General features: G+C 37.6%; 1 protein-coding gene across 3 annotated transcripts in view; it reads left to right on the top strand.

The window, feature by feature from the left end:
• MAP4K3 (mitogen-activated protein kinase kinase kinase kinase 3) overlaps positions 1–14,605 on the top strand; it is a 255,671-nt gene that overhangs the window by 211,026 nt on the left and 30,040 nt on the right. For all 3 annotated transcript variants that reach the window (XM_063443637.1, XM_063443636.1, XM_063443635.1), the window contains 6 exons: positions 164–285; positions 993–1,034; positions 8,574–8,658; positions 10,118–10,197; positions 10,955–11,015; positions 11,175–11,292. In XM_063443637.1, the coding sequence (XP_063299707.1) occupies positions 164–285; positions 993–1,034; positions 8,574–8,658; positions 10,118–10,197; positions 10,955–11,015; positions 11,175–11,292 (508 nt within the window). The remainder of the gene's footprint in view (positions 1–163; positions 286–992; positions 1,035–8,573; positions 8,659–10,117; positions 10,198–10,954; positions 11,016–11,174; positions 11,293–14,605) is intronic.

The raw sequence follows: 14,605 nt of genomic DNA, 5'->3' as shown, positions 1-14,605 counted from the left end.
AGAATAAATGTGGCCATTTTACAGTTCTTGGTTGTGTACTTCCACTTTATTGAATTACGTATTGCTGCTTTGTTTTTTTCTTTCTTTCTTTTGTTCTTTATTTATTTCTCTCTCTCTTTTTTTCGTTTGTTCTTTCTTTCTTTCTCCCTTCCTCCTTGTGCAGGTAATGGAGTGGGTTCAATACAACTTAATGGGGACCGGGATTCATCTTCACTATCCCAGATTGAAAATAGGACATCTAAATCGCTGAGTGTGCCTACAAGGAAAGAGAAGAAGGATGTTCCGGTGCGTAGCACTCGGGAATTAGCGTAACCAGTTCAAACACATGTTGTCTCACATATTCACCATGTTTGATGCAGTTCATTGTCTTCCTTTTTTTTTTTTTTTTTTTTTAAAGCGAATAGGGTTTTTTTGTTTTGTTTTGTTTTCTTTTGACAAAATGGGACATTCTCAGTTATTGTTGATTTATGGGTTATAAGTAGCTTCTTGATCCAAGGAGAAATCTGATTAAGCGTTTGGAATAATTTTCCCTTTTGTGGTATAATTAATTGGAACTTGCTTCAAGCTGGGATTTGTTACGTTGTTTTGAATCAACAGTATACATTGATGAACTTGACTATTTTTACATTTTCATTACTATGTAGCTTGACTTGAATAATTCAAAACTCGGGACTCTAACATACCACTCCCCAAAGTGCCTTCTCTAATTCTGTTGTGGATTTCCCACACTAAGCTTTCTTATCTAAACTTGAATTCCTTTTTTTATTCTGCAACTTTTTGTGTAATAGAGTTTCTATGTGGGAGTTTGAAGCACAAGTGCTCATTGCTGATTAAAAGATCTCAATTCACTTGTGGGGTTTTTCAAGTAAATCCTTTAACTTTTTTGTGATTTCCTGCCTTTAAGTATATTATGTAATATATGTTCTGCTATAGTTATTAAAATTGTGTATCTTTTCAAAATTGCTGAAATTGAAAGAATATTTCTATTTCAGAAACCAATCAGTAATGGACTTCCGCCAACCCCTCAAGTACATGTAAGTGCCCTAAATGGAAAAGTATGCTTAGATAATACTTGGCTTGTATCTCCGTCATTATGCTTTCCATGCCATGGTGATCAAAATTGTATATGTTTTAAATGTTTAATGAGGTGTTTTTTCTACTTTGTAAATCAATCTATTGGTACAGATTTATATCAATAAAAGAAGTCGGTGACAAAAAGTAAACAAACATTAACAACATTTACAACATTTACAATGGGGGGGGTGTCTTAGATAAAAGAAGAATAGAGTCTTTTTTTTTATGGTAACAAATATTAAATGAAGTCAAACCATCTGAGGATGTTTTAACAATTTAAGGACCAAGGCATGATTGTGACCAAGGCCTTTTTGGCAATTTTGCCATGCATGCTACCACAATCCCCCCCTTTATGTTTAGGTGCACCCATACATATTATTTATAATTTTTAAAGTAGAAAATATATTTTTATACCCTATCTGTATGCATAACGCAATATGAAATTGGAATATTTTTTATTTTTTTTTAAATGCTGGGGGTGGGAGGGATACAAACAAAAAAATAAACATCTTTCTTATTTTTATATTTAATACTTTCCACACACAAAGTGAAAAAATCTAACTTAATAGATGCAGTAATTAGTCCTGGTTGTTATCATGCCCGATATGTCTAGAATTTCAAATAATTATTAGAAGTTCTAAAACATATGATGCAAGGAATGAATTATGGTTTTAAAGCTACAACTTTACAAAATTTGTGTGCTGAGATGAAAAGTTTAATTGTAGTCACAGAATCCCAAAACTCTATACAAAAGTATACATTTGTAGAAAGTGCATTGGCTCTGTAAATAAGAGCAGTTTGACACTTTTCGTGTAACCATTATATCACAAATCTAGGTAAAATACGTTTGTTTGTTTTTTTTGTTTGTTTGTTTTTCTCCCATATATGTTGTATTTTGGAGAATTTCACAGTCCACACGGTGTCCCAAAGCATTAAACACCCCATACTGGTATTTTCTGCTACTGTTCTTGAGTACAATGATACGCTACATGTATAACATTTACCCTAATATTCTATCTAATCCAACTAATAATCTAACCCATAATCAAATTATTGATTTCAGGTGTTTCAGCACCACCCATCGCTAGCGGGTGCATAAAACGCAGTATGTGAATTCTCCATAGACAACCTATTCCAGTAGAATGGGTCATTCTTTTTTTTTATATATATATTTACCACTATGCATTCAGTGCAGATAACAACACAAACTGTTTTCCAGTTTATTTGGGTGGAAAAATTACAAATATAACCATCAGTGAGCAGATTTATTTGAGTATGCTCATTTGCAAGTTGCATTGCAGCAACCATATTGAATATTGCAAAATCAGAATTCATGTTCAAAAATGTTTTTCTATCTAAACATACAACTCACCAGCTCAATATATTTGTTCAGTTTGTATACCTGAAGTGGATTTGTGTATTGTGTTCTTTTAACGGTTTTCAGTTTGTAGCCATTAATATGATTCTAAAGTTTCTGGGTGGTACATAACGGAGTCATACAGGTTAACATAAAAAAGAAAGCAAAATCACTTGGGTTCTATGTTAGTAAAGACATAGGGATCCTATTTCTTCCAGGAAATAGATGACGTAGTGTTTTTATTGTGTAGTCGTCAGACGCTGACCAATTCACTATTGTAAGGAGAGGAAAGGTGATCATTGTGCAGCTTCCTACTTCCTGGGCCATATGAGTTTAGTGAGCACATCTCCTATTTTTGGGTGTTTTTAAAATAAGGAAGAAAAAGTACACTTTAAGTACTAAAGGTTTTGAAAATATTATTCAATTATTATGGGGTAATCTACTCTTACTCACTGCTAAATCAACTGCTATGCAATTATGTTATCAGTTTATGCGTATTTGTATTTCGTATAGCAGTACATTCATAACATGGTTATACTGCCATCTACTGGTTTTACCTTTTTTTTTTTTATATATATATATTTGACTAACCTGGACAATAGACAAATACATTTTAGATTTGCCAAAAAGTGTCTCCCGAAGCAAGTGAGTGGGTTTGAACAACTGTGCTGATATGCCACTTGAATACTGTAAGTTGGAGTAATGCAATGACTGTAGCACACTTCTGAAATAATCACAGCTGCAAAACACTGACCAACTGACATCCCCTCCTGTACTGTGTACTTGTCACTCTACTTAATGTGTTAGGATGATGTGCTTATCATAGTTGAACTGAGCTGAACTCTAATGCAACACAGCCTGTTTAAAGGGCAAATTCCTAGCCTAAAGTGACTTCTTAAATCAAAATGACAGCATTGTATCAGGAATAAGCAAATTTGAAACATGCTTCACATTACATTAACATCCACAAAATGTAATAGTATTTCACAATAACAATAAGTAATATCACAGCAGTTTGGTGAAATCATGGTCTTGTAAATTTAAATCTGCTAAGAAATTAAAGAATCACTATAGGGTCAGGAACACAAACATGTATTTCTGACCCTATAGTGTTAACACCACCATGTAGCCCCCCTAGGCCCCTCATGCCTCCATAAATATAGTAAAAATCTTACTGTATTCAAGCCTGAAGCTGTAACTCTGCATGCTGTTAGACTCAGAAAAACAAGCAGTCTGCTGACATTATCAGAAGTGGTTGTCTGATCCAATCACAATGCTTCCCCATAGGATTGGCTGAGACTGACAGAGACGCAGATCAGGGGCAGAGACAGCATGATTCAAACACAGCCCTGGCCAATCAGCATCTCCTCATAGAGATGAATTGAATCAATAAATCTCTATGAGGAAAGTTCAGTGTCTGCATGCAGAGGGAGGAGATACTGAATGTTTGGATGCATTTTAGGCAGCCATGACCCAGGAAGGATCTCTAACAGCCATCTGAGGAGTGGCCAGTTATCACTAGGCTGTAATGTAAACACTGCATTTTCTCTGACAGTGCTTACAGCAAAAAGCCTGAAGGTAATGATTCTACTCACAAAAACAAATTCATTAAGCTGTAGTTCTTCTGGTGACTATAGTGTCCCTTTAATTAATTAATTGCTTACAAACAAACTTCACAATGACAGGTAGAAAAATAGCAAACCATTTACAATTTTGTAGTGAGTATTACGGTGTTTAGCCTCTAGATATTTGCAAGGTCCAGAAAAGTGTGTGCGTGCGTGTGTTTATTAGGGATGCATCAAAATAAAAATTCTGGGCCGAAACCGAAAATTCAGGATGCTCTTGGCTGAAAACCGAAATCGAAAATTACTTTTTGTCCCAAATGATTTTTTAAACTTTTTTTTTCCTATAATTTTTTTAATATTAGACTTTTTAATGAATTTAATTCATCGAAAATGAAAAACTTCCCTTCTCTTTTATTATTTGTTTTGTGGCTGAAATCTGTACAGGGATATCAGGTAAAGGGGTTAAAGATTAGGATAAGAAGCAAGTCAGGAGATAGGATGAGCAGTTAAGGAATAAAGTAAGAGGAGTGGGATTTTCAAAAAAATATATATACTTACAAGTTAAAGCAAGCATGTCAAACCCAAAAGCTAGCTAGGGCCAAATAAACAAGGTTTAAGTTTATGTGGCCCTCAAAAAAAAGAAGAAAAAAAGTTCGACCTAGGCAAACACAAACTGAAATTACTAGTATCATTCTCATGCAAACAATATGTAATTCTGGATACATATAAATAATTTACTTAAAAGCTTCACCTCAAGTTACTTACTGTCTCAGTAGTAATGCCACCATCTGGAGTGTCCGCTCTGCTCGCTCTCCCTCAGTCCTTCTGCAAACTGCAGTCTCAGTCCGCTCCGCTCGCTTTCTAGTCCCTCTGCAATCTCCAGGCAGAGTAAGGTGTGGCTGCACACTCCACTTATACCCCCCTTCCATCCATGTCTCTGTTCCCCTCCATTCCATGTCTCTCCCCATCCATGTCTCCATCTCCCCTCTTCCATCCATGTCTCCATCTCCCCTCTTCCATCCATGTCTCAATCTCCCCTCTTCCATCCATGTCTCAATCTCCCCTCTTCCATCCATGTCTCCATCTCCCCTCTTCCATCCATGTCTCCATCTCCCCTCTTCCATCCATGTCCCCATCTCCCCTCTTCCATCCATGTTTCCATCCCCCCTCTTCCATCCATGTCTCCATCTCCCCTCTTCCATCCATGTCTCCATCTCCCCTCTTCCATCCATGTCTCCATCTCCCCTCTTCCATCCATGTCTCCATCTCCCCTCTTCCATCCATGTCTCCATCTCCCCTCTTCCATCCATGTCTCCATCTCCCCTCTTCCATCCATGTCTCCATCTCCCCTCTTCCATCCATGTCTCCATCTCCCCTCTTCCATCCATGTCTCCATCTCCCCTCTTCCATCCATGTCTCCATCTCCCCTCTTCCATCCATGTCTCCATCTCCCCTCTTCCATCCATGTCTCCATCTCCCCTCTTCCATCCATGTCTCCATCTCCCCTCTTCTATCCATGTTTCCATCTCCCCTCTTCCATCCATGTCTCCATCTCCCCTCTTCCATCCATGTCTCCATCTCCCCTCTTCCATCCATGTCTCCATCTCCCCTCTTCCATCCATGTCTCCATCTCCCCTCTTCCATCCATGCCTCCATCTCCCCTCTTCCATCCATGTCTCCATCTCCCCTCTTCCATCCATGTCTCCATCTCCCCTCTTCCATCCATGTCTCCATCTCCCCTCTTCCATCCATGTCTCCATCTCCCCTCTTACATCCATGTCTCATTTTCCCCTCTCACAACCATGTCTCATTTTCCCCTCTTACATCCATGTCTCTTCTCCCCATGTCTCCCTCCCCCTTCCATTCATGTCTCTCCCCCCATGTCTCCCTTCCTGCCCATTCCCATCTCTCCCCCCCTTCCATTCATATCTCCCTCCCCCCACTGCACTTCCAGTCATACCCCCCTCCTCCCCACCCATGTCTCCCATCCTACCTCTTCAATTTCTACTCCTTCCCTATTTTCAAGCAGCCTCTTACTCTCCGGCGCACGCTGACAGATTGAGTGCCGGGTAGTCACGTGACAACTTGCGCTCCTACACAGAGTGGATGGGGAAAGTGCTCCCTTTCCTAGTGTACTGTAAGTGTGGTTCCCTTATGGAGCTCCTCAGCCTGACAAGTGATTTTTGTGCCCCCTCGACCAGTGCCCCTGATTGCCTGGGCCGCAAGGAAGTTCATTGTGGGCCGCGAGTTTGACATGCTTGGTGTAAAGGATCTAACCTCAAACAAATCCACAAAGGCAAATGTACACGCAGTCTAATACGTATTAAAAATATATAGAATTCCAAAGCATTCCTCAAAGGAAACCTCGTGTAGAAGAAACAAGCTTTCGTTAGCCATAAATATGGTTTTGAACACTCCAGCTCAGTTGGAACCATTTAGATTTTTTTTTTCTTCTAATTTGACATGTAGGCTTTAATTTTGCATATTTGCTTAACTCTGCCCAGTGATCAAACCTCTTTGTCCTATTACTCTCATGGGAGATCATCACAAAAATATCTCAATTGTTCACTATGCCTCCTTTAAAGGACCACTATAGTGCCAGGAAAACATACTCGTTTTCCTGGCACTATAGTGCCCTGAGGGTACCCCCACCCTCAGGGTCCCCCTCCCACCCGGCTCTGGAAAGGGGAAAAGGGGTAAAACTTATTTTCCAGCGCTGGGCGGGGAGCTCTCTGACTCCGATCCTCCTCCGTTCCGCCCCGTCGGCTGAATGCGCACGCGCGGCAAGAGCTGCGCGTGCATTCAGCCGGTCGCATAGGAAAGCATTTACAATGCTTTCCTATGGACGCTTGCGTGCTCTCACTGTGATTTTCACAGTGAGAATCACGCAAGCGCCTCTAGCGGCTGTCAGTGAGACAACCACTAGAGGATTTGGGGGAAGGCTTAACCTATTTATAAACATAGCAGTTTCTCTGAAACTGCTATGTTTATAAAAAAAAAATGGGTTAACCCTAGCTGGACCTGGCACCCAGACCACTTCATTAAGCTGGGTGCCTAGAGTGGTCCTTTAATCTCTATTTTAGTTCACCTTTTCAATTTTTTTCTGTTTTTTTTTTTTTTTCCAATAATAATTAATAATTAGGGCAGTATGTGACAGTGACTTCATTTTGATTCTGTGTAATTTAAATCCTCAATCTGCAGAAAGTATTCTTTCTGAATATTAGCCAGTGCTGCTGGAAGCCAGCATTGTGAAATAAGTACAAAAGAAAGTAAAAATGTCCTTTCAAAATAAGTTCTATTTGAGAGGATTCCTTTCAGTAGAGGCCAGTGTAGGTCATACCTCCAGTATAAAGCAGTGCCTTGATATCAGTTGCCTTGTGTGACTCACCGCCACTGTTTTCAAACGAAATATCAAGATGAAAGTTGTTTCTCTGTTGATTACCGGGAACACGCTGCAAGCAAAATTGGATATGGAAAAGAATTATTTCCTGCCACCGCTCAATTACAGGAACATGAGAAAATGCAAAAGACCAGCATAGATGGAGAGGTCTGGAAATAGATTTGACAAATTTATGTGATGTGTTTTTAAACATTCAAAGCAAGGCTCATTTCATACGCCATTAGAAGTATTTTGAATTAACGCAGCATCTGTGCATTGGGTTTATCAAATCAGTCTCTCCATCTAAGCAAAGCGACAGTATAAATAAACTATGTCATGCTTTAAAAGTCAGGAGAATGAATGAGTCATTAATTACACTGCTGAGAAGTATCAGTGCAGCATGGAAGCAGGCAGTTCCTAATTGTGAAGCAATCGAAATGCTTAAAAAACACATGGGGTGTTCTACAGCTTGGAATCCAAATACCTAAAGTCAATTATGTTCCCCTTATTTACCACTGTTAACCTTTTTCAGGTCACTTTGACAGTAAAGCAGTTGTATTCAAGAGTTGGAGCAGGGAAGGAAGAAAAAGGAATAAGGATAGCAAGGTTGAGCAGAAAAAGATCAAGGGGGAGAGGAGGAAAAGGAAGGATTATGATTCCTCCTGTAGATTCAGGAAATGACCCAGCGTAAAGATATGCGGAATCTAGGATTATATTTCAATGCATGAGCTTGGGCAAGAAGGTACTGGATGTATAAACCCGATTCAGCATGGTTGGATGAGGTACGCATTGCGTATGTCACAGACTGATTTTGAGGGTTTGGAGGTGGAGCCTGGTTACATCATATTGGATACACAGTTAGAACACTGACAGCAAGATACATGCTTTTCTAATTCCATATATCAACCGACAATATAGATATGAATGAAATCATGGAAAAGAGTCACTTTGAAAAAAATTACATTTTGGAAAACATTAAAAAACAATTTGAATAAAAATTGCATTGTTACTTATTTAAAGCATATTTCCACGTTTAAGATCTGGGCCGCATGTACAAGTATGAATATAATACTCATGCCAGCTTCTGTCTTGAGGAGATTTACTAAGCTGTTTGAACCTCTGCCAGAGATATAACCCATTCTGTGATGTTCCAAAAAGCCTGTGATTTGCATTTTAATAAGGCTTTCTTTCTCAACAGATGGGAGCATGTTTTTCGAAAGTATTCAATGGTTGTCCTTTGAAGATTCATTGTGCAACATCCTGGATAAATCCCGAAACAAGAGGTAAGTCATTTTTTTTTTTTTCGGTTTGTTTTTTGTTTTTAAGCAGGACTTGCCTCTGAAAGTATGTTGATATTTATCTAAATTGCTAATCATTGTCACTTGCTTTCTGCACTTGAAGTTACAACCTGCATTTAAAGTTTCCTCAAATGGCAGACTCACTAAACAGTGAATTGAAAAACAAATTTAGGCTATAGCTGTGAACTGTACTTTCATTATTTTATTTTTTTTCCTTAATCACCTACATGGCCAGAAATGTGCAAATTGTTGAGATTTAAAAGTGAATTTGAATTTCAGTTTCTAGAGCACAAAAATTTAGAACAATTCTTAAAGTCAGGTATGTTTTCACTTTGGCTATTTTGATTTTGACTTAAAATAACATTTTGAATTACCTGTAATTCACAGTTCAAATTGAATAACCCTGATTGTATTTTTATCAGTCATGTTTAAAGTTAACTTATCTTGTTTCCCATACTTCTATTCTCTGTCTGCTGCTGCTTCCGCTTCTATGGCTGAGATCATCAAGATTAATGATCTCAGCCAATCAAGTGCTTTCCTATAGGAAAGTATTGGGAGGCTGGTGCGCGTTTGTGGCAAAATGCCATGTTGTGCCAATCAGATGGTCTCTCTGTGCTAGGGGAGTTTATCTCCACTATTTTACGGAAGCGCCTCTAGTGGCAGGTTAACAGTGCATTGTTCCTGCAGAATGTTTTCAGCTCAAGGTTAAAAAGAAGGGTACATGGTACTTCGGTGAGATTATTATTCAGTATTAATGATGCCACAAATTTACTGTATAGCCTTGAATGGCACAATTGTAATGTTAAAAGGACACTATAGTAACCAAAGCAACTTTAGCTTAATGAAGCAGTTTTGGTGTACAGATCATGCTCCTGCAGTCTTACTGCTTTACACTTCCTTTATTGCACATTCTGTTTAATTTGGAATTTCTTATCTCCTGCTCTGTTAATAGCTTGCTTGCATGTGATTAAAGTTCAATTTACAGAGCAGGAGATAAACACTTTTAAAGTAAGTAACATCTGATTGAAAATGAAACCTTTTTGTTTTCATGCAGGCTGTGTCAGTCACAGCCAGGAGAGGCGTTGATAGGACTGCATAAACACAAACAAAAGTGATTTAACTTCTAAATGACAACGTAGTTTTGGTGACTATAGTTTCTCTTTAAACCTAGACAGTAATGAGATTGGACTGTTCTCTTTATCTCCTTCTTTCGCATGAAACAGGTGGAAACCGTTTAATTGCTCATTTTATCTCTAAATTGCCAATTGATCTTTTTCTGTTAACTAATTCAAGTCAATGTAAACAATCAAGTGTGCAATTAAAACGCTGCTGTTTGTTAATTGTGAATTAGTCTCTGAGTATAGATATCAATTGTGTGCACACTAAGTGAATCACAGAAAAAATAGCCCCTAAAATATAATAATTGTGTGTATATTATTTTTAGATCAGTACCTAATATTTGGAGCCGAAGAAGGTATTTACACCTTAAATCTTAATGAACTGCACGAAACCTCAATGGAACAGGTATGCTCACCTTGGGTTCATTTTGAGAAAAGCAAGTATATTTGTCAATTTGTCAGATGTATTGTGTGTTGCATGTATTGCTTCACAAGTCATTCAACAGTTCAATTTAAACTACAGTGTAAGAAGGGTATGTTCACAGGAAAATGATAAGCCAGACAATACTGTACTACAGTCTAGGTCTAGTTACACGGGGTCTCGAACATGCTGAATTGTAGATTAGAAACATTGTGATAGTAAAGATGCAGCCAGGCTGAAAGCACTTTACTTTCTCTTAGTGGGCTGGTTGTTAGCAGGCTTTATGCTGCCCTGTTTCTATATTGGTGCTCTTATTGAAAGTAGCAATGTGCACATCAGAGGGATCCTTCCAAGTTTAACTGCTCTCTTTAGATGTATAAAAACACATCAGCCCCATAATAACTGTATTAACAAATTTCCTTACTGTTCAGATTCAGAATTTTGACGTCATTGTCAACATCACATGCAATCTAAAATCCAAAAAATATAAACAGAATAGCTGCTAAGGCATTGCATCATGTGAATTGAAATATTTTTTAATTTTTTTGGAAGGGGGAGTATTTTTATTTCATTTTTTATTTTATTTTATTTTTTTCCCATATAGATGAGTCACTGTTACTCTATATTGTTAATGTGGCTCTTTATACAGCTCTTAAATTATAATGCTTATTGCTAGTATAGATCTTTAACTGAGACTTGCCTGCTGGTGTGATCTAAACAGCCATCTTTTGTATTTCCTCAGCTTTTCCCTAGAAGATGTACCTGGCTATATGTGATGAATAACTGCCTGCTCTCTATTTCCGGTAAATAAATAGAAGTGCTTTGCTACACTATTTTAATAGATATATGGGATGATAGTCTATATATATTTTTTTAAATTTTATTTTTTTTAATACTATAGATGGCAGTCATATAGGCAGTGCTGATAATTAACATAAATCGGTTGTTTCCCTCTCCTGTAGGTAAAGCTTCACAGCTCTATTCACACAATCTCCCAGGTCTGTTTGATTATGCAAGACAAATGCAGAAATTGCCTGTCGCTATACCAGCTCACAAACTTCCTGACCGGATACTGCCCAGGTAGGTGTACAATTACATGTGTGATCAGCAGCTTTTAGTGGAAAATGCTCAGTTATTGTTTATACACCTTTAGGTGTATGCTTGTGTTACAACCTGATAAGGACATCGTCACAAAACCAGGTTTTACTGAGAAGTTGCTGTCATTGTTATTTCTCATTAAAGAGAGGTAATAGGTTAGCGATGGCTAATAATAGAAATAGCCCAACAAATAGTGAAAGTTTAAAAAAAATGTGTATTGTATATATAACAAGAAGATAATGTGGTTTAAAATATATTTTAGCTTATTTCGTTTTTTTTTTGTTTGTTTGTTTTTTTTATATATCAGTACCTGGTCTACGTTACTAATTCTGTTTGCACAATTTGATTCACTTGTTGTTATGGGCGGGAGGTGACAGCCAATCAGAAACCTTTGATTCTAACAGTCAGCCTAAGAATACATTGTGATATAATGGCAGCTCTATCATAAAGTAGATGTCCAAAACCAGCTAATCTAAAATAATTCTCTAATGAAATTCAAGTGATGTCTTTGTCACCACGACTTTGTGATTTTTCTGTAGCACCTAGCTTCAGGATATATTAACCACAAATGATGATCACTGCCTTTGATTTAATCACAGGCTGGCCACATTGTTAACCCAGGATAACATGATCTCATTGTAGGGTAAGGAAATGTTAAATTCCATCATTTTCTACCCTTAGTATGTACTTTTATCAAAACCTTTGTCTGTCGTGTGGTTTCCAAATATGGAAATAAAGGCAGTTTGTTGCTTGTTTCATTTTGAGACCATAGATAGGACATATGGTATTTGTCTGATATATCATTGGAAAATATAGGTTAGCCCCATTTACATACAGTTGCAAGAAAAAGTATATGAACCCTTTGGAATGATATGGATTTCTGCACAAATTGTCATAAAATGTGATCTGATCATCATCTAAGTCACAACAATAGACAATCAGTCTGCTTAAACTAATAACACGAATGAAATGTTGCCATGTTTTTATTGAACACACCATGTAAACAAGATGAAAGATGTAAATAAGATTGTTTAGTTGGTTGGGTTTTTTGGGGTTTTTTTTGCAAATCCGTAGTGTGCCTTAAACAGAAGGATGATTTCTTTTTGTGAGGTTTTATTTAAATTATTTTATTTTGCCAGACTATTTTGAAATGCCTTAAAGCTTCCTGTAGTTGGCAGTGACAAGACATTTGTGGGAAAAGAGTGCAAAAGATAACCGAAAGCTGTGTTACTTGATAAAATGACAGTTTGCGAGGCAGTGAACAAGCCTGTCACCCGAATGTTTTTCTTCTTTAATAAATCTGTCCACGAAATCTCATGCTATGATGGACATGTTACCAAGAAATTGATTCTGAGCAATTCAGAAATATTTCTTTTTAAAGAAATCTAATTTGTTTGAAGTTCCAAGGGTTATCGAAGGTAATTTTTGAAAGCTTCCTTAAGGTTATTGTAATATGGTTGCTGGTCATTTTATTTTCAAAGGCTGATTCCATTAATTGTAATTTCTAGAGACAAAGGAGCAGAAAAATAGACGATAGACTTGCAGAGTGTTAGGCTGTGAAGTCTACTTCTAATATATTCACTCTCTACCTTTTTATTTATATCTAGTATTTCATATTTGAAACAAAATTTGTTTAGTAATCTAATCTTAAAAAAAAAAGTTAATAATCTAATCTTATTTTATATTACACGGATTTGTGCACAAAATATTATGCTGCTGCCCCAATGAAAAATATGTCAATATTAATCCCTATCACAGAGGGAATTTACCATTTACGAGTTACCGGTTGATTCTGGTGGTGCAATATTATTGTTTTTGTGACGCAAATATTCAGTTTAGGTGGGATTGTGCATTTTTTGCTCTTCAATGCAACTGCAGCAGATTTCTTTTTAATATTTTTACAAACACAGTGACAAACCATTGCATGTAGGTGAACTACAGTACAATATCCAATATTTAAACCTTGTGGCTCAACCACTGCCAGTGAGCTTTTTTTTATGTCAGAATGATTAGGGCTCTGTACCTTACCTTAAGTTGCCATTAAATGTTGTCAATCACAATCCTGCCAGTGATGCATTAGACACTTAGCAAATTCAACACCTACAGGACTTGAAAGGGCGTTTCTAACAAATAACCAATGATCCAAAAAATGTCTAAGTGTTTAAGTATGAGCAGAACAAAAACTGCCATCTCCTCCCGTATCTTAAAGGATCACTATAGGGTCCCTATAGTGTTTAACCCACCATTTAGGTGGCTTGCTCTCTCCTTAGCCCTCCTATAAAAGTTTAAAACTCATCTTATTTCCAGCGCCGCCCCCTTTGAGACATCATCAAAATGGGCGATTTTTAGTCAATATGGGAAAGCATTGGATTGGCTAAAATCGGCACGAGTCCAAATGCCGTTCTGGCCAATCAGGACCTCCTCATAGAGATGCATTGAATCTCCATGCAGAGCGTAGGGACGCTGAACGGCAGGGCTGCTTACTGTGCAGCCCTGAGCCAGGAAGCTCATCCAGTGGCCATCTAAGGAGTGCCCACTTGGAGGTGTCCCTAGGGGCAATGTAAACACTGCCTTTTCTCTAAAAAGGCAGTGTTTACATGAAAAAAAGCCTGAAGGGAGCTATTATACTCACCAGAACAACTACATTAAACTGTAGTTGTTCTGGTGACTATAGTGTCCCTTTAATATCATTTACAAACATTCAGTAATTCATTGTTAGTCAATTAATTTAAAGAACCAATATGCACTATAGCTAAATTGTAACTTAGCAAAGTCAATAACATAACATAAATACATGTGCACAATAACTCTAAAGTCCATTAAATACCTTGAGCCTGCACACAGACATACTCTAAAATGTGCATATGAAACTAGAATCATTAATGTTATTGGCTGTCTGTAGCAAGGCTCCGTTTTGTTTCCGCATTAATCCCACAGTATCATCCTTTTGAACTCAACATCATGATAAAATTGAGTTATTATTTTTATATACCGGTATACGTTTTATGACTTCTGCAATGTATGACACTGCAGTCTGCAGGCACTTTAACAACTGCATCTTACTGACATTTATAGTGCCTGCAATACTGCCCCTCCCCATCTCTTCCATCCTACCCCAAAAAAACCTTACTTCACTAATTAGAAGGGTTTGAAAGTGTGGTTTCAAGCCACGTCTCCAAGCCCTCTCGGTAAGAAGGCAAGAAATCGTACTTCTCATCTCTCATTTTGTAACATACCGTGATGTCATGCTCGCCATAGAGATACATTGAATATCATTGCCTTCAGTTAGTGAAAC

This window comes from Pelobates fuscus, chromosome 2 (genome assembly GCF_036172605.1).
Source record: "Pelobates fuscus isolate aPelFus1 chromosome 2, aPelFus1.pri, whole genome shotgun sequence".
In the NCBI taxonomy this organism is placed as follows: Eukaryota; Metazoa; Chordata; class Amphibia; order Anura; family Pelobatidae; genus Pelobates; species Pelobates fuscus.
Note: the sequence above shows the minus strand (reverse complement) of the source record. Positions and strands in the feature narration are given on the sequence as shown.